Source organism: Corvus hawaiiensis, chromosome 2 (genome assembly GCF_020740725.1).
Source record: "Corvus hawaiiensis isolate bCorHaw1 chromosome 2, bCorHaw1.pri.cur, whole genome shotgun sequence".
Taxonomy (NCBI): Eukaryota; Metazoa; Chordata; class Aves; order Passeriformes; family Corvidae; genus Corvus; species Corvus hawaiiensis.
In genome coordinates, this window is record NC_063214.1 from 91,376,562 (window position 1) to 91,397,295 (window position 20,734).

Here is a 20,734-nt window from a genome sequence, read left to right on the forward strand (position 1 = left end):
TTATTCTTGTCAGTTCTTTATTGGTTTTCATCCTAAAGACTAGCACATTTACAGCATACATGGATTGGATGAACTAGAATATATAAAACAGTAGCCATATGTTTATGATATATTAATACTGCCCAAAACCGAATAAATAAAAATATTTCAATGCACAAAGCTTGGCAAATACAGTCGTGTTGGGACAAAACTGTGTCATATTATACAATAATTTTACACGTATAAATGAAACGAAAGGCAACTGTGCTGTAGGTACTTTCACAGAACATACACAGAACATACTTGGCAACAGTTTTCTTCTTTTACCTTTGTATGTTTTATAATTTAAAAAATGTACTCAAAAAAGGAACATTAGATAGAACTTCATTTTACAGTAATCCTTAGATTCGCCTCTCCTGTGCAACAGAAAAGCTCCCTTCCCCCTTGTGAAGGTCCCATGTGGATTTCATGAGTCACAGCTTTCCTGGAGGAACCGCGGGAGCCCTCGCTGTCGGTGCTGCCCTTGGGAGGACCCCGAGCTGTGCGTCCCGGCAGCGCCGTGTCCAGGATGCGCCACGGGGCCACCGCGCTCGGCGCGTCGGCACAGGCAGCACAGCTCCCCGAGCACAGCCCCGCGGCACCTGGGGCTGCACCTCCACCACACGCAGACAAAATTCAGCAACTTTTTCAGATTACATAAGCATACAAAATAAATAAAGGATTGCTAAGCTCTAGAGCTGGTCTAATGATTGTTGGCCACCACCTAAGAGAGTGGCGCTGCTAATGGTTACAAGAGACATCTTGTTATTTCCTTCTGAAGCTGAACATCGGAAGATTTTTAGTGTAACAATACAGGACTTAAAATTAACCATGTTTGAAATATACAAAAAAAAAATCAACAACTCATAAAAACTAAGGGATACAAAGAGCACAGTTTATACAAAAATAAAGTAGCATTTAATAATGGGCCAGGGACTGAAGGCTGAGCAGAACTAATGGAGTAACATGTCTAAAGAGATCCCATTGAAATTTTTTTTATCCTACATTTGTTTACTTATTAGCAAAAAATGAAACAAAATTAACATTTATTAATTGGCAAACAGGATTTGCAACATTTTCAAGGGACTGCTCTACTGTAGATGATTTGTTCAGACCTGGGGTAGGTACAATACATTGCTTTTGCACAGAATTCCATGTTTTGCTGTCCTAGAGAGTCTGAAATAATGGTAACAGCCTAGTTCAGCAGAACTCTCTGACCTGGCTTTGTGACATGCTGCTCAGTGATAAACTGCAAAAAGCAAAATGCAAAAACTGCTGGACCTGTAACCCCCAAAACTACATGGGAGCAGAATGAACATGGCTGATTGATAGAGCAGTGACAGCACAGACAAACATCAGTGAGAGGGAGAAAGAAATCAGAAAACAGCCATATACTTACCTGGCTGTTGCTACTCCCACCAGAATAAATGGGCAGATTTTTTCTATTCTAAAACTTAGATCCTTAGAAACCAAGAAGGAAAGGACGGTGTGCTGAATGAAACTAGCTAGAAATTATTTGATCCTGTTAAAATTTGGAAATGAATGTTTAGCTGCTTTATAAAATGCTATCTTAGCTTCGAAGGCATTCTTTGGGAGATTATTTCTGAAGAGATCTGTTGAACATTTTTTATCAAATGCTATCTAACTGACCACCTTTTTCATAAGCTAGAACCCACCTGTGGTTCTCAGGCACAAGCAGTAGCACTGAGCAGTTCCTTTCTATCAACACAGGGCATTGCTACATTCCTCAGAAATACCCTGACACCAGTCACACTTCCCCCTACCAGGATTCTCAACAGGTGAAATGCGAAGGTAAACAGAAACCAATTTTGGTTTTGGAGCAAGAGGAATGCATTGGGCACTTTGAGCATTTTTGTAATGACATACAAAAGCAATACAGAAAAATCATACGCTGACCAAAATAATGTAACACCCCGAGATACTAATGCTTACAATCCAGAAGTGATATAAAAAAACCATGGGTAAAAATGTGCTAATTAATATACAACACCATGGAATATACTGAACATGTCACGTGCAACATCAACAACTTGCTTGTTGCACTTGCCTTAGAGTGGGGAAGGGCATGGGGAACTGTTGCTGACATTAATAGTTAAGCGTCATGATGTTTCTGAAATACTTTTTAAAATCAGTTGTGTGCCCAAGGCCTTATCTGCCAAAGGTGACAGGAATTTGTTTTATTTGAACAGAATTATAAACCAGACCTCACATGTCTGGCCTTTTATATGTTGTTAATTTGACACATGAAGATGGCATCCTATGTACAATAAAACAATTATTTCTCCTGGCCCTTATTGTGCCGATTTTTTTTTTAATGAAACCCCCTTTTATCGATTGTAACAATGCATTCTACAGTTACTAAACTGTCTAGGATCCTTTTTATTTACAGCTTCTGAGTTTTACTCTCAGTTTTAAAAAGTTTAGGAAAAGCTCAATCTCAAATCAACTCAGTATAAAAAGATGTTCTGTGGAACAGCTGCCTAAATGCCGTTCCTAGAGTCCTTGCCCATCCAGGAGGTACCTAGCTATTTGCATATAGGTAATTATTAAGTAGCACAATATCTGCTCATCTTACATACACTGAAGGCTATTTAAATGGGCAGAGAGTCATCACACTATTCTCAAGCTAAGGTGTCAGAATAATTGTTACTATAGATTCCAATTTGGTAACATGCTCTGTATGACCTAGCGAAACGTACAAAAAGGTTATTTATGTCTTCTGGATGACGAAATCATGTGTTAATCTAGAGTGTACCCACATGTTTTAATGGAACAGCAATTAAAGGACATAGTATGCTTATGTTTCAACTTTTCCATAAGTTCCTTCTGGAGGCCTGTAATACTTTGGGAAAGCCTTCAGTTGCAGGGAATTAAATGCATACTTGCGACATCCAACATTCTTCATTGTATTTTCTCGGCGACAACCCTCACTGGGGAAAAAAAACAAGCACAAAAAATGACAGCAGTAAAAGGGGAAAAAAAAAAGAAAAAAGACTTAAACTAAGATGAAATGAACTGGTTATTTTATAGCATTAAAATAAAGTCGGTTATATTTAATGAGCGTTTAATTAATTTGCCACTGCAAATATTAAAAAGATGACTCATCATACAATGCTGGTAAGAAGCACACAGAATGGACACAAGCTATGTCTGATCGCTAGTTTTGCATTTCTAGAAAGCAGCAGCACATCTACCGAAAAGGTTCTTTCGTGCCGGTTTCATGTATTTCAAGGTACACTGTTGTGGAGTTCACATGCCATTCACTGCACAAGGGATCCCAAGGGATTGCTTATAAGCAGTTCTGCTAACTTACTAACACATAAAGCTGAAAACCAAAACCTGCTGATCTCTCTGTAAGAGCTTTAAAGTAATTTTATTGTTCCCTGTATATCAGTATTGTAAGTACTTACTTCAAGATTAGAGCTGATACAAAAATAATGTATGACTTTCCAGTTATCTCTGCATGCATAAATGGACTTGAAAACCAACAGTCTAAAAAGAAGTCCTAATCATGAAATAGCAGTGCAAAAAAGACTGGCTGCATTGACAGTCATCACCCCAAAGAAACAAAGCTGTGCAGAATTTAATTTTCCCCCAACGTTTTGGTGCAACCGCCCCACATTACAAAGAGGTTCTGTGCTACAATAGAAAACTACTCCAGTTATAAGGCTTCTTTACACTTGTAAATCTAATTCAGAGTTCCTTTGATTATATCCAAAAAACAGACATACAAAGAGGAAGCACTATGTTTTAAACACATATTATAAATCAATTTAGGCTTGCAGGAGAATGTCTTTCCCTGATTGAGGACTGGAACCTAAACAATGAATACCAGACCTTCATGGCAAAGTGTACAGTACAGCATCTTGTGGTGGAAATGACACATTAGTCCTGTCTTGGAGATGGCTGCAGCATCTACCAGGTAAGGTGAGATCATCTGATTCAAAAGAAGGGTTTGGATTCTGGTTCAGTTTGAAAGCTCTCGTGCTCTTACAGACCTCACCGTTCTTCTAATTTTGGTTCATGGAACTGGCTGTAACTGTTCTGTATGTAACACCTAGTTTGGCTTCATAAAATACAGTAATTTTTTTTTTTCTTTTTGCTTTAAGGAACAGTTTAACTAAGTTTGAAATTTGTCTCCAGAGCACATTCTGTGCTTGCCTTTTATAGAATGGATCATCTGTGATGACACTATTTTTCTGGCACTGGTTTGTGTTTCAAAGCTCCCCCGATGGCTGTTGCAGCCAAAGAGATACATCAGAAGTTTGCACAAGTCATACTTCGGAGTACTAATAAAAGCAGTAAGTTTAACTGGCAAATATGGGATGCTAGGTGAGCATTTTGACTCCAAAGTGAATCATTCTCTTTATAACACATTTCACAGCATCTGGTTATTGCACGTGTCCCTCATGGAGCAGTGACAAAGATGTATTTCACACATTTCACATGCCATCTTCCTTCTCTTGGAGGCACATAAGCAGGATGCACTACTGCATCTGAAATCTGGATGCCTTAACAAAAGCACAGACCAGGCTCCAAAAAGAAAAAAACCCCAAACTTGTCCCCACCTAGTTCAAGAAGAAAATAAAAAACCTACATTGTTTTCACAAAGCCTAGGCTTTCATTCCAAATGGTTTTAAGGTGGTCTTACTGCAACGCTAGTGGTAATCACAAGCAGCACCTTCAAACAGATTAATAATCTCAGGGAGTTCAGTGGATATGCCTGCCACCTTACTACCAGAGGGTGGCTGGACACTGGAACAGGCTGCCCAGGGAAGTGGTCATGGCCCCAAGTCTGCCAGAGTGCAAGAAGTGTTTGGACAACGCTCTCAGGCACATGCGGGGATGGCTGAGCCAGGCCAGGAACTGACCCTTGATCCTCGTGGGTCCCTTCCAACTCAGGATATTCTGTGATTCTACTAAAGTTACTTTCACATCTGGTTAGGCTGAACCCAGGACACTCTCCACATTGCAAGGTCAAGGCCACAGTCCAACCTGACAACTGCTCACTTTGTAAACAGGTAGCCTGGGGCACCCAGAGCAAACAAACCAGTGCTAAACATGAAGAAGAGATGATGGGTATGGAGACACAGCAGTATCAGGCATCAGCACAGCACAGGGATATGTCCAAAACCACCACACCCTGATAAACCTTAACAGCAGTAAGGATGTACCAAAACTAATTGCATAAATAGGATAATAATAAATAGGATACGTGCTTTATATATATAGATATATAAACATATAAGTCTTTGTGGGGTTTTTTTTGTTTTGTTTTGTTTTTTCTTTTAAAAACAAAATTGGAAGAATAGTGAGGAAAAATATTAAGAGATAGTGTACTGTACAGTCTGATTTCATGAAGACACAAATACAACCACACGCTTTTTTTTTTTTAAGTTAGAATTATTAAATCCAAATTTAGGATTTAATTCTGATTTTTATTCTAACTGTACTTTTTTGGTTTTTTATTTCAGCATACTTCTCTCAGCAGCTCTCAATTCCATTAAAATTGATAATAAAAGCTAAAGCTACCTATATCTTTTGAGCAAGTTAATAATAGTAGAAAATACAAATCACAGTACTAGTTCTCCTCAGAAGCCCAAAGTCATCTCAGGCACCAAGCGAAGTAAAACTCTTTATGAATTTATCAAACTACATTAAATGAGGTTAGTTTTTTTATCAGCTATTGCTATTGACAAGCTCTGCCAGACCACAGCAGCAACAAAATCTTTCAGTTTAAACAGGCCTCCCTTAGTTTCACGTTATATATAAATGACAATCTAATTTCATCTGCAATTACTCTCCATCACTAAACTAGGAAGCCACTTTCGTCTCACCACTTAAATAAATGTTAACTTACCATTGCTCACTTATCACTAAGTCCCTATCAGCATCATAATTTATTAAAGCTGTGCAACGCTTAAAAATGGAAGTAACACTAATATTTAGTCTAATGTAATTAAAATAAAGCCGAGTGGAAAACCTGAAACCCACCTACAAAAGGAGTTAACTGATACCTCCCTCTTCTTGCCGGAAAATTAAAGACCATTATCTTTAACTTCTAGGATGACCCTATTTTACAGTAAGTTCTATAACAGAGCACCTAAAATAGATAATGGATCATTAGCAGGCTAATGCCAGTCACATCCCCTTCCTAACCACAAGTCATTCTCCTCATGTCTTTAATACATTGCAAAATGCAGATCTACAAATAGAATGAAATAATTCTGCATGCAGCACACTGCAAGTTGTTTTCTGAGTGTTTTCTAGTCTATTAGAATATATTTAACCATGAGAAAGGAACAAGACTATGGTTCTACAAACTGTTCAGTAATGTAATTTGGATAGTATGCTTTGAAATTAAGGTATAAATTTGTTACTTCTTTAAATAAATTTCTTACAATTTCTTATAAACCCCACCCATGTTTTTATTTTTCTCTTCATACCTCATAAAAATGAAAGGCAAGATTAGCATACACCTTAAATATACAAAAAGATACAAATTTTTTTCAGACAGAGTTCCTTTCTCTGGAATACATGAAACAAATAACACAAAACTGTATTTGGTAAGAGATCTCCAGGCCGGGTAAAGTAACGAGGTAACGGGCCAATGTCAGACTATGTTACAAGCACTGAAAGCAGAACAATAATTTAAAGTTTCAATACAATTCTTTTCGATAAAATAATTTGATGTATATTTACAGTTTAGTACAATAGAAACGGAAAATTGTAAGGCATAATAATAATTCTTGGCAGACAATGCTATGACACATTCCTTTGTCCAGCAGGTACCAAGTGGCAATACACATTCAAGCACTTTTTTGTTTTTGTGTTTTTTGTTTTGTTGGTTTTTTTTTTCTTTTTTGTTTTTAAACTCTATTTTCACTTGCAACGTAATCTGGCCACCAGGTATGCTATGCTCAGAAACAGCCACACAATCAGTAAATTGGGGCTGAGAGCTAGTAAAGGAATGGAGTAGAGGAGGCTGGGATCTAGTCTGAAATCTCGGATGGGCACCAAGCCACTCAAGTTCTTCTGGGTGACTATCTCCCGTGTTCCAATGCTGTGAAAAGGAAGAAGGTTGGGAAGAGGGAAAATAAAACAGAAAGGAAGACGGACATGCAAATGAATGGATAACAAGAGATGGCAACACAAGGTGGTCAAGAAAATGAAAAAAATGGAAGAACGCACAACAAAACCAGAAGATGAAGTAAAGAAAGAGTGGAAAAACATCTCAAAAATATGTACCAGTACAATTATAGAAATAAGGAGAGGGAAAGAGAATAAAAGAGAAAAATAAGAAAGAAGTACTGTAGTCCAGTGAAAATAAACACATGTAGGTTGAACATTAATGGTTTTCCATGTTCATTCTTTCAGATTACCAAGCAATAATACCCCATGCTGCTCTGCCATGCTTTGGCATGCTGCAAAGAAGTGGAGCTCTGAAAAGCAAGCTGAACATGAATAACCATTGTAGTATTTGACCCTTTCAAACATCTTTCCATGGGGGCTGCAGTGATTTAATTGAACCTCTTAACTACCTGTCCAACACAGTAATTAAACCAAACCACCCACCTATTTTTCTGCTTGGGTATGAATTTAAGCGTATATCAATAGGCATTTTTCTGAAGACATGCTGTGCGCACCCACTTCTTACATTGAGCACCGAAGGCTACAGTGGAGAACAACTCTTCAGATAACCTGAGGCTTTGTTGTGTGGTCTTTAATTTTGGATCACTTATACCCTGAGCAGTCCAACTCTATTTTTAGTTTACAAAGCAACAACTAAATAACCAAAATGAACAGAAGGATGGAGCACCTCTCCTACAAGGAAAGGCTCAGAGAACTGGGTTTGTTCAGCCTAGAAATGAGATGGCTTAGGGCTGACTGAATTGCAGCCTCCCAGCACCTGAAGGGAGCAAACAAGACAGAGGGAGAGAGACTATTTACAAGAGCATGTAGTGACAGGACAAGGGGGAATAGGTTCAAAGGGAAAGAGAGGTTAGATTAGATACTAGAAAAAAATTCTTTACTCTGAGGGTGGTGAGGCAGCCATGGATGCTCATCCCTGGGAGCATTCAAGGCCAGGCCGGATGGGGCTTTGAGAAACCTGATCTAGTTGAATGTGTCCCTGTCCGTGGCAGGGATGTTGGAACTAGATCACATTCAAGGTTCCTTCCAACTCAAACAATTCTATGATGCAACCTGTAAGCCTGATGCTATTAGAACTTGTGCACTTGCTCCATCCATAACAAGCCATTCATAACCTTGATGGTTGTGTAGCGGGGTTATGTAAGCATCAGACAGTGGCCTGCAAGAAATCAGACATACCCTGGAGGTGGTGAAAAAGAGCATTCAGATGCTGGTGACACATCAAGTCAAATGGAATTAGGTGGGCAGGGAATGAAAACAACTGTATTTCTGATCTGGATTTGATCCAAATTGGTGATCAAGATATGTTTTCACTCCTGCTGCCTACACTGGGCAAGGGCAGATTGAGTCTGTGACGCCTACAAATCCCAACTACCTTTGTAGCAGTGGGGAGGGGTGTGTGTGTGTGTGTGTGTGTGTGATCAGGAGAATCAGCCAGTGGAAACCTAGTGCTTACTGGAAAGCAGCCAACAAAGGCTCAACAAATAGCCTGGAGGAAGAAAAGTGTTTTAGAATATAGATAAAATGTAAAACAATGGGAGAGGGCAAGAAGGAAGGTTAAAAATGACAAGATGGCATTATGAACATCACATGCCACATCTCCACCATTAAAAATCAGTATCAAGCTACTCAAATTTACACAAAGACGTATACACAGACACATATGGTGGGAATGGAGGCAAGAGCTGGAAAGTGCTTTTCTTGTCACTGTTGGCCCATGTAGATGCTTCCCCCTGAGGGGTGAAAAGTCAGCTTTTGGAAATATCAAATATACCAAATTGTACGGTGTCTTAAATCAAAACATTCATCAGCAGACTACCTCTAGGAGAGGACTGGGGTTAAGACACAGCAATTTCCCTTCTAATTTAGCTTGCATATAGGAATCCTCTCTGTTAGGAGAGGCTGGGGCTGCCCCATGCTGGACACTGCTGGTCCCAGCCAGCTTCAGTGACCCACTGAAGGCACAGCTGAGCCCTCGGCCATGCTGGTGCCTCAGGGAAAGAGTGTGTGAGAAAAGGCAAAGCCCTGCATGGCAGTGAAGAGTGATGGGAAAAGACCTGAGAAAGAGCCCTGTGAGGACCAAAGTCAGGGAAGGAGAGGAGAAAGAGCTGAAGCAGTTTCCCCCACAGCTGTGGAGAGGAACTATCCACACTGCAGCCCATGGAGGACCCACAGTGCAGCAGATGAATATTTACTGAAGGAAACTGGAGACCATGGAGAGCCCATGCAGGAGTAGGTTCATCCTGAAGGACCGCAGCCCATGGAAAGGACCCACACTGGAGTGGAGGAAGTGCAAGGGGGAAGGAGCAGAGGAGAGCTGTTATGGACTGATTGCAAATCCCTGTTCCACATCCTCTGTGCATTGCTCAGCATGGGGAGGAGGTAGAGGAGCTGAGAAAGAAGCAGTGGAATACTTTGGCCTGGGACAAGAAGGGTGGTGGAGGTAACGTTTTTAATTTTTGTCTTTATTTCTTAACACCCCCAATCCATTGGCAATAAATAAAAACTTTTTCTCTGAGTCTGTTTTGCCTGTACCAGTAACTGGCAAGGGATCTCCCTGTCTTTACCTCAGCTCATGAGCTTTTTCACAATTTGTTCCCCCTGTCCTGTTGAGGGGAGGTAGTGAGCAGCTGGGTGGGCATCTGGCAAGTGGTCTAGCTCAACTCAACATGATTTTATTCTTAAAGCAGGTCAATCAGTGAAAAAATCCAACCAAGCCTGGTTTAATCATAGCTGTTTCATTGCAGTGAGTGGTCATACCCAAACATGACTCCTAGGACTTTGTTATGTAATCCTTTTAGTCAGCACCATCATGGCAGCTAGAAGACATGATTTTCCTCACCTCATTTCCAGCTGCTTTTTAAGAGCCCCTGTCTGAGACAGCTCTTCTCTGTTGGCTAAACTGCTTGTGTTGCAACTTCCTAATTCATTTAATTATGGGCTACCTGAAACATGTAAAGGATTTTGCTGCCCAGGATGATTTTGACTGAAACTGCCTTAGAGCATATTCCCACGAACAGCTCCACCGGCATTTCTAACAGGACAGAAAGCTGGTAGGGGGAAGGAGGGCAGGGAGTCAAAGATGGGGAGTGTGGGCTGCAGATAGAAGAGGCTATAGTTGGACTTTGACTCCTGTTCTGCCTTTACTGGTGATGTAGCTATTTCCTCTGTAGCCTGAACTTCCAGACATATCATCATGATTTTACATTTTGTGGGCCGGGATTTACTGTGTGTTTGATTTAGGACTGGAAAAGCTGTAACTTTTTTACAGAAAATGAGTTTACTCTACTAGGATATTTGTTTCTAAGGTGACAGCCACGAACTTGTATCGGTGAATTTCTACAAGAATCTACAAGAACTCTCTATGTTCTCTCCCTGATGTCCCTGCTCACTGAACACAATTATCACAGATACATAATTATCATAAGACTAGGAATGAAGGGAAGACCTTGAGGACAAGTAACTGGGAATTAACACCTCTGAAGATCAACATCACATAGAAGAAGATTATGCTTTCTTAATTTTTTCAAGAACGGTGTAAGCAAGGATGCTTTTCTTCTCTGGGAAGTTGTCAGTAGGGAAGAGATGAAATACTTTGAGTCTCAAAAATTACTAGTACTTCTTCCTTGTCCTTCAAACTGCCTCAGAAACTTCAAAAGTCTTTAAGAACGAACCAAACCTTCCTTTTCCAGTACAGTTACACAAATAAAAGATCCAAGGTAAAAGAACAAAACCCATGTTTTCTGAATACTCTGGAAGCAATTTGCTACCCTTTCTTATCCTGTATCTGTCATCTAGGTCAGGTCAACCTGTCCAGGCTGGAATGGGATTTGGTGGAGTGGAACTCCGACCTATTTGTTCCATAATCCTGTATCTCCCATTAATCTTTTAATTAATTCTGTGCCATTGTTCCTGAGTAGAGTTGACAAATGATTTTAAAAACACAACCACCTATCCCAAAGAGCAGTGAGATGTGAGAAAGAGTGACAGGCTTGAAGAATGGTCTAATCTTGGTTTTCCTTCAGTACTAGTCAGTATTTGTTCTGCAAAATCTCTCCTAGTCCAAGATTTAACAGAAGAGAAAGTCATGTACCTCACCTGCCAGAGGAAGTCCCTGATGTTGGTAGAACACTCAAGCCATAGGTTTTGATTAAATTGGCCCTCTTTCAATATCCCTGTGTAGGTCAACACAAAGCAGTATTTTTCTTAGGTCAATACTTTATCTGATCCTGTTATATTAAATTGGTCGACTGAAGGACCAAAACATTTTGTTTTAATAACATAATAATGTTATTATTAACCTTTCTCTCTCATGTCCATGACTGCATTAAAAAAACCCAGTGACCCAGTAAAGAATTTGAAGAAAGTAACAAGATGCCCACTATTTTTCCTAGTTGGTTTTATTCTTATTAAATACACAACTGTGAAACTGTGTAACAGTTTCAGATGTCTATGTCAGCAAGCTGCATAATTTAAATAAAAATGTTTGAAAACCACTTAGTCCATTTTAAGTTAGTAACTTCTCCCTCACAAAGCTGTTTCAAGTTTTGTTTCTAATATCAAAGTTTAATTAGTTCTTGAGTGCAGTCTTCATGTACTGTCCTAATTCTGTGACAATGTAGCAAAAAGTGCAGCAAAAACCTGAAAATAAAGAAGTCCAGTGCCACCCAATTAGATGTAGCTATAAATCCCCAAATTACTAGGGCAAGAGGCTGCAAGTGTTATTATATGAGACACTTTTCTTCAAGGTAACTGAAGAGTAAGAAAGGGTCAAACAGCAAAAACATACAGAAAGGATAAGAGAATTGAACACTCTAGAGAATTTGGTGAAAAGACACACAGTACAGTACATTCGGTAAGAGTGAATGTTGAAAAACAGGACTGAACAGCATTGTTGAACTACATTGATAAAGACTAAAGCTAGATTTCTTATCCTTTCTTTTGGTATGTGACTTACGGAGTTTTCCAGCAGTGCTTGAAACAAGGCATTGAACAACAGTAAACAGATTTTATTTTTTTTTTTTAAGTACAGTACTTAATTCTGCAAACACCTCTGCTGCTTCAGAATACAGAACATCATTATATTGATATGACAACAGCACACTGACACGTTGTGATGAAATTTGGTTGCTGTAGTGTGAAACACTCATACTGACATTTCACCCAGTGAGCAGTGTTTCACTGCTAAAGAATACATGTGGCAAACCAGTGCAAACTGCAGGTGTCTGTGTTTCAAAGAACAAAAGACAGGTCATCCCTGAGTAATCTCCCTGATCTAGAACTAAGAAACATAGTGCTATGACAGTTCAGGTAAAGTCATCATTAAACAACTTTCAAAGAAGCACCAGTTTCCTGTTCTGTAAGCTCAGCATAAATGGAAAACATGTTTTCACATGCTTGTCTGAAAAGTCCTCATTTTCTACTGAAAACTCAATCCCATCTGATACAAATCTGGTAAGAACCAGCTTTAGCATATGCAACTCACATGCACAGGAGGGATGAATTCTAGCAGTCAGTTCTACAGTTTCCTGACTTCAGTTTACTTTTTTTTTTCTTTTGATGGAAACAGAGACCACCACTCCTCTGCAGTTTGCATGGTTCCTTATTTAGGAATAAGTGATGCGGTCAAACTCTTACCTCCTCATACACTCCAGAGCCTGAGTGAAGACCTGTGGAGCCATTCCATGTTCATGCTGTAGGATCAAACACTGCTCCAGGGTGACCGACATGGCAGTCCTATCCTTGGCACTTTTACAGCTCGTAAATCGAACACCATTAAGTCTGCGGCATATCTAGAAATGGGATATACAGTCCATCACTTCTTCTACATGCTTAACCTTCTGTCAGAGAGAACACCTGTACTTCCCCTTAGAGAGACACAAATGTTGTGTAGGGCTTTGATGTCAAAGTTAGTCATCTTTCAGAGAGCAGAACTTCACTGCATTGAAGGGAAAATTCTGATATGGAAAATACATTTTATCTCCCCATGTCCCATTCTAGAGGAGGTCTAGCCTGGCAGCATTTCCAAGCTACATGCCAGCAAATGAAGAAATTCAAACATATCAGTAATAAAAAAGTGGAAAATACATATGCATACAGCTGAACTATTCAGACACTTAGATGAATAAATACCTCAGCAGCTTGCCAAAGGATATCAACATTCTTGTTTTTCCTTGCATGTACATTTTGTCCCAGAAATCTTAACAGTTCAGGCAGGCACGTCTGACTACGAGATCGAGGTAGACCTATAAAACAAATAAAACCGACGCCACTTATTCTTCTGTATTCAACAGATCTTTTACAAAGTGTTTATATATGCCTGTTGCAAACACACTTGCGTTTTCTTGAAACTATCAAAGCTTAGAACAATTATTCAAGTTCTGAATTACTTAGTACCATCAACAAAACAAATTCAAGCTTAATTAAACTTAATTGGAAATATAAACCCCAGTTATTTAAAACTTCAGGAACTCAGAATCTAATAGCAATATAATAAGAGAATGAACAAAGGGAGTAAGATTGGTATAGTATTTTGGTTTGTGTGTCACAGAGGTGACAGCAGAACATGCATGTCTTCAGAGAAACTCTGAAGCTATTGTATATACTGCTCACATTTTTTATTTTAAATTTGCAAGCTGGTCAGCTTTCAGTTACAAGGAACACCCTCTTTGACAGGACGCCTCATTTTCATGATCTGTTTATTAATATTTCACTAAGTGGAAATAAAGTAGTGGAAATTTTTCAGAGCACTTTCAGTACTCATCTTCTGTGTTTGAATTGTTGCACACCATCTCTTACATATGTAGCAAGATACTCCAGACAATCAGTTACAAGTATTCAACAGGATGTCTTTTTTATTGTTTCTTTTTTTTTAAAGGCGTAACCACAGAGAACACCAACTAAAGCTGTGACTGAATAAATAAGGAGGTATGCACTGCAAGAGATGACATTGTGACAAAAAAAATCCTACCTGAGTGACAAATGAGGTTTTATTTTAGGCCTACTTCTCACAGCAAATAGTATGTTAGACTAACCTGACCTCCTCCTACAAGAAGGTGACGCGGTGAGTAGATGAGGGAAGGCTGTGGACATTGTTTACCTGGACTTTAGCAAAGTGTTTAACGCTGCTTCCCACAGCAGTCTCCTGGAGTAAGTGGCTGCTCATGGCTTGGTAGGACATACTGTTCACTGGGTAAAAACCACCACCTGGATGGCCAGGCCCACAGAGTGCTGGTGAATGGTGCTACATCCAGCTGGTGTGGGTCCCCAGGGCTCAGTTCTGCAGCCAGTCCTGTTTAATATCTTTATCAATGATCTGGAGGAGGGAATCAAGTGCACCCTCAGTCAGCGGCAGATGGCACCAAGCTGGGCAGGAATGCTGATCTGCTGGAGGGCAGGAAGGCTCTACAGAGGGATCTGGACAGGATGGATCAATAAGCCAAGGCCACTTTTATAGAGTTTAGCATGACCAAGTGTCAGGTCCTGCACTTGGGTCACAACAACCCCAGGCAGCGCTACAGGCTGGGGACAGAGTGGCTGGGAAGCTGCCTGGTGGAAAAGGACCTGGGGGTGCTGGTCCACAGCATCTGAATATGAGCCAGTGTGTGCCCAGGTGGCCAAGAAGTCCAGTGGCATCCTGGCCTGTATTAGCAATAGTGTGGCCAGCAGGACCAGGGCAGGGATTGTTCCCCTGTACTCAGCACTGGTGAGGCTGCACCTCAAATCCTGTGTTCAGTTCTGGGCCTCTCCCTGTAAGAAGGGCACTGAGGTGCTGGAACCTCAGTGGTGTTCAGAGAAGGGAAACTGAACTGGTGAAGGGTGTGGAGCACAAGTCTTATGAGAAGCAGCTGAGGGAGCTGGGGCTGTTTAGCCTGGAGAAAAGGAGGCTCAGAGGGGACCTTATTGTTCTCTACAACCACATGAAAGCCAGGGGGGCTCTTCTCCCGGCAATCAGCAACAGGACAAGAGAAAATAGCCTAAGCTGCACCAGGGAGTTTTAGATTGGATGTTGGGAAAAATTTCTTCACTGAAAGAGTGGTCAAGCACTGGAATAGGCTGCTCAGGTAAGTGGCTGAGTCACCATCCCTGAAGGTATTTAAAAAATGTGTAGATGTGGCAGCTGGGGAGACAGTTTAGGGGTGGACTCGGCAGTGCTGGGGAAACAGTTGGACTTCATGATCTTATATTCTATAACTAACAATTTTGTATCTGTCCTGGTCTTGTCTGCTTAAACTCTACACCTAGAAAGTAAGTAATACCTGTAAACAAAAAGAGGGTACAGGCCATCTCCTCTTTCTAAAGACAAGGAGAGCTAATACAACAAGGACAAGGAGCTAGTGAAGCAAAGACTAATTAATTTCTTAGAAATTCTGCAGATCTTAGAATTAAGAACACAGGGACAAGGACAGTGAATAAAGAATCAACTTTTCTTGTGGACTGTTCTTGAAGGGAACATTTCCTACAATCTGCCAACAGATACCTCACTGGGCCCTTTGTCCCCTAGAATGATCTGTAGGGTTTTCCTTTTGCCTACCACAGACTGCATCACTGGGCATAATCACCTGGTTTGCAGTTAAATGTAAATGCTATTCTCTGTTGACAAGGGTTCAGAGAAAAGTAGATGTCACTTTGTATATCCTCAATATCACCACAACTTTCAGGAGAAAAAAAAAAGGCAAAAGCTAAAAGATGACTGGATCAAACATAAGAGGTTTGGGGAAGAGACAAGCAAAATTAAAGAGGAGAGGAAGGAGCTGAATGGGAGTTATTATTATGAAAGACTAGGCAGAGACATGAACAAAATTCATTTTAAACTGATTAATTTTTGAATCTTACAAGAAAATCTGATCCTAGACTTCTATACAATAAAAAAATTAAATTTTGCAGCTAACAATCCAGAGTATTAATTATGCAGGATTATGAATGCCTGGATGGAGGGAAGCAGGTTCTGCTCTCAGCCATATCAAGAACATTCAGAGTAACTGGACGTGCAATAACACACTCTACAGATAGAATTCTTAACTATCCTGTTGCATGCTGTTGCATTTGAATTTCTGGAATAAAATTGCAACAAATTGTAGGACACATGAAATAACCTTACAAGAGATTTGATAGCAATAATAATGAATTGATGAATTTTCACCATTTTTTGTGGTCACATGTAAATAACACTTATGCCACCGCCTTCTCAAAAAAACCCCAAGCAGTAACAAGCAAATTAACCAGTAAAAAAAAAAACCCAGTAAAATCAAAGCTTGTAGCTATTGTCTCTCTCCCAGGCTCTCTGCTGTTGGCTGCGGATGCAACAATTATAGGAAAGTGCCAAAGGAAAAACAGAGGGAAAGTCACTGATTTCCTAAAAACTGGCAGTTGCTCTCTGTGCAGGTTTTATCTTAAGTGCAGGGAACATCACCAAAAACTGCACATAAAAGTGCTGCTGCTGCTAGAACCTGTCACTTTTACACCTTTACCTTACAACAATCTCACTGCCTAGCTGGGTGATTACACAGTACACACTGCCACTTAGAAAAAGATGTAAAAGTAACCTTAAAAAGGAAAGTTAATCAGTCTGACCTTTAAACCTCTTGAATTCGCTCTACTTAGTACTAAAGTATTTAAAAAGAGTTGCATCATTTCTTGGAGGTTACTAATGCTGGTGTATCATCGACATTTACAAAACCAACGTAAAGCAAACAAATGAAAAAATCAGCCTGAATTGTGCTGTTCAACCAAATTTATCATTAATTACAAAATACTTACAATCATCAGGCAAAACTTCCTTGAACTGCTCAAAATATGAATTCAACCGCACTAAGCTTTCCATGTTAATTATTTCTTGCAGTGAGGTGTCTCCAAACCTGTAAAAGGAAAAGGAAGGAACAATTAAGCCCAGGGTAAAATGTTTCTCTTCTTCTTTGAAACAACTGCTCTTGGCAATATGTAAACCAAAAAACAGTTTAAAGATCAATCCCAGGAGTTCCCTAACCATTCAAATGCCAGGTGAAATGTAACAGAGAACTGTTGTAATGACTCATTACAGAGAAAGGAAATATATGAATGTGAGGGGGAAAAAGGGAAGGAAGGTACACGAAAAATCTTGTGGAAAATAGTATTTTAAATTCTTTGGCTTTCATGTCTCTCTTTCAATATTAAATTCCTACCTGGCAAATTGTTTTACCTAAATTTAAACTTTTAATAATGACTTTACTAGTTAGTTCATAAACCAATAATAACAACCACAACATCAGTAGGTAGGACTGAGAATGTTGACTTCATGTATGTGAATGAAAAATATGGATCCAGGAGTAATAAACCATGAATAAATATTGTCAACAATGCCCTGATTTATCTCATCTAAATATCTACATACACAGATGTACACACAGAGTGCTGACATCTGTAACTGTGCTAGTCATCTTGGGCTTGGTTTGTAGGAAACAGAGGACAACAGTAATTTCTGGAATGCTTTTGTTAGACTCTTTCTTGCTGTCCACCACCACAGTGCACACTTCAGCCTGGTACCGAGGCTGCTGTCACAACATGCATGTGCCTGACATTGCTGGAGTTCTCCATTAGAGCAGTGCTCTGTCAATGTACTCTTTACAGGATATGGCCACAATAGAGGGAATCTGCTAGCTCTTCCAGAACCAAACAGTTTCACTAGAAAATATAATTACGTAATTATGCTTTTCAGCTTTACAATAGCATTGTTGCATTACATAAATACTGCAAGGCTATGTTAAAACAGACGTACACCTTGCCAATTATCCTGGATTTTGACAGTGACCAGGAGAGGGAGTCTCAGGGAGAGTGCAAAACCAAGACAGCAAATACGCAGCAATACTCAGAATGACCTCCCAGCCTCTAGTGATCTGTCACTCAGAGAGGTCTTAAGTCACAAAGAGCACCTGTGTGCTAAATAGCCCTTGATAGATCTCCTCAGTGTAAATTCACTTCTGAACCACATAAACCCGCACTAGTCTCAAACCCATGAGGTAAGGAGCTTCACAGTTACGTGGTATATAAAGGACCTCCTTTTGTTTGGCATTTGACGGATTCATTTAGAACAGAGTACTCTTGTTTGTGTACTGGAGAAACTGAATCGCTGTTAGTTATGCAAGAGTGCAATTCCACAGCAACGTAGTTCCACTGCTGAACTGCCAGTAAGGCTGAGCTTGACTGACTGGATACCTACTTCTCTGCTAGGGTTTGCTGCTCATTGATTCCCACGTTGAAAAGAACAGGCTGAACCCTCAGTAACATTCCACTTTGAATCTCACGCGGCAACAAATCAAACAAGGCGCTTGGCAGGGGGATCCTCACATTAAATCCATCACTGAGAACAGATAAACAGCTGTTAGACATGGGGATCAAAAAGCTACATCCCAAGAATATGTTATTTATCTAAAGAGGGATAACACCTAGAATATAACATAACCATTAAAAAGCAACTATCAGTCAAAACTGACTTTAAAGAACTGCCACAACTTGCTTCTAGTCAGAAAATCTATTCTAGTTCAAAAACAAACCCGCAGCAACCTGTAATGTTGCATTTATATCCTCATGGACATTCAAATAAGATCTGCCAGTATCCTGACAATAGCTGATTTTGCTCTGCTCATTAGTACTGCAGTTCTTCTACAACTTGGGTAGAAAAAGCAAAGTTTTGGCATGTCCCCATCTCATCAAGAATAAAGTATATTTATTGTTTTTTACCGATTTCCAGTGATGACTGGCAGCATGTCAGTAGATGTGTTTGATGTAGCCTGAGTTACTTTAAAGGTTACATTCCTCAAGTCCATGATTCCCAAACTCATGTCCTCCAGCATTGCCAACTCCTCACCTAAATCCAAGAGGAAAAAGTGAATTGTAATTACTTGTTATGCACAACTTTCCCTTGTCAATTTGATGACAATAGTAGATCATCGCTCCATGAAGAAGTTCCACAGATGAAGAGGTCCTGCAGCTCAGGCCTCCCCTTTGACCTAGAGACAATGCCATGACTGATTTTTTGAGTTCAGCAAGTTTAGAAAATACCATTTACCTAGAACAGTCCAGACTACTGTCCTTCAAGTAGTTTATATGCTGATTTTCCAAGTTAGATGATGCTAGTAAGTACTTTTCAGCATTGTCAGAGCCATGATACCCTTTGTACTGGAGAAGCTACAAGGTATTCTGGATTTGTCTGGAAAAGCATTCCCTAACCAGCATCCAGACAGCTTTTGAGACACAGGAGTGAAACACTCCTGAGTGAAGTACTTTCCCTTTTTATATTCTCTCTTCAATCACACATTGTGCTGCAATACTACACAAGTTTCAAGAAAATTCAAAAAGTGAATTTTGGGCAAAGTTTCTCCCAGCTTACCAAAACTTTAATCCATTTATTTTCTGAAAAAACCCAAAGACCACTGTGATACGTTTTAGCCTTTCTTAAACCTTTGACATTCTATTATAAAACAAATACACTTTATCTTTTAGATATTCAAGTAAGAGCAAATAAATTCAGAGTTGTTAGATATTAAGTACTTCAGCTATAATCTATCTTTGCATTTTAGTTTTCAAAATAATTTTATAGCTGAGCTGCAAAACACTCAGATCCCATTGTAGCCAATCAAATGCAGAATTTGCTGACTCAACAGCTAATCCCACCCACTGGCCTCGTGCCTTTACCATAAGTGCTCAGCAGGCTCTCAAACTGTGCCAGCAAGCCAATGGTGTAGAGTTGTCTTAGAAATCCGTCATCATGCAGGCAGTTCCTCAGCTTGATAATGAAACCACAAATGAGTGCTGTCAGCTGTGAGAGAGGAAACAGACAAGAATGAAATGATTCAAGATAAAAGAGGTTCTTCAGCCCCAAACAAAAATGATAGCATGTATAAGAGGTGCCATAAAATCTGTCAAACAGATGCTCTTTTCCCTTAAACATCACTCTTCCTTGCAGCTGAAGAGAGACAACCAACCAATGAAAACCCAAAACATTAAAAAAATCAGATTCAGGGCATGCTGCCTTCATCTGGCAAGCTGTCTCAAAATGGGGCTGCTGTGGATCTCACACCTTTTTGTTTTCTGAACACGATCACTTGTGGTAGGGTCTACAACTTAGGAATTACAAAAATTTCTCCTTAGAGAATTGTTTTAGTTTTAGACAGAAAAGCAACACAGCTAGTTCCAAGCCAAGAATTTTGATATTTGGTATGAATAAATTACTGCTTTTCAAAAATGGCATTTGAGAAAGCTTAAAAATGCAGTATCTGTTTGCATTATGCAGATTCAAACTCTGGTGTTACAAGATATTCAGCACAAGATCCTGAACATCTAGTACTAAGGGCAGTACTATGATCTAAGATTAATTCTAGTTTTAATTCACTGTCAGCAAAGGTATTTCCCAGGTTATTGCCCTACACTATGTACACAGGTGTATGACTTTGTTATAGAATTAAACAGAAGAGAATAAAGTTCTGATCATGACAGGTAAACATACTCAAAGTATTGAGTTTAAAAATTATCTGCAATATGAGGTGGGTTTTATATAGGAAAATTCCCT

At 39.6% G+C, this 20,734-nt stretch overlaps 1 protein-coding gene across 10 annotated transcripts in view; it reads right to left on the reverse strand.

Annotated features, from left to right (window-relative positions):
• Positions 1-20,734, reverse strand: part of INPP4A (inositol polyphosphate-4-phosphatase type I A) — a 73,774-nt gene continuing 53,040 nt past the window's right edge. For 5 of the 10 annotated variants that reach the window (XM_048325269.1, XM_048325215.1, XM_048325259.1 and 2 more), the window contains 7 exons: positions 19,861-19,984; positions 18,907-19,033; positions 18,386-18,526; positions 16,951-17,048; positions 13,324-13,436; positions 12,829-12,983; positions 1-2,969 (listed from right to left, as the gene is read on the reverse strand). In XM_048325269.1, coding sequence (XP_048181226.1) covers positions 2,837-2,969; positions 12,829-12,983; positions 13,324-13,436; positions 16,951-17,048; positions 18,386-18,526; positions 18,907-19,033; positions 19,861-19,984 — 891 coding nt within the window. In that variant the 3' untranslated portion in view covers positions 1-2,836. Of the gene's footprint in view, positions 2,970-3,045; positions 7,103-12,828; positions 12,984-13,323; positions 13,437-16,950; positions 17,049-18,385; positions 18,527-18,906; positions 19,034-19,860; positions 19,985-20,734 lie in introns of those variants that run through there. The other 5 variants (XM_048325194.1, XM_048325243.1, XM_048325233.1 and 2 more) reach the window with 1 other exon arrangement.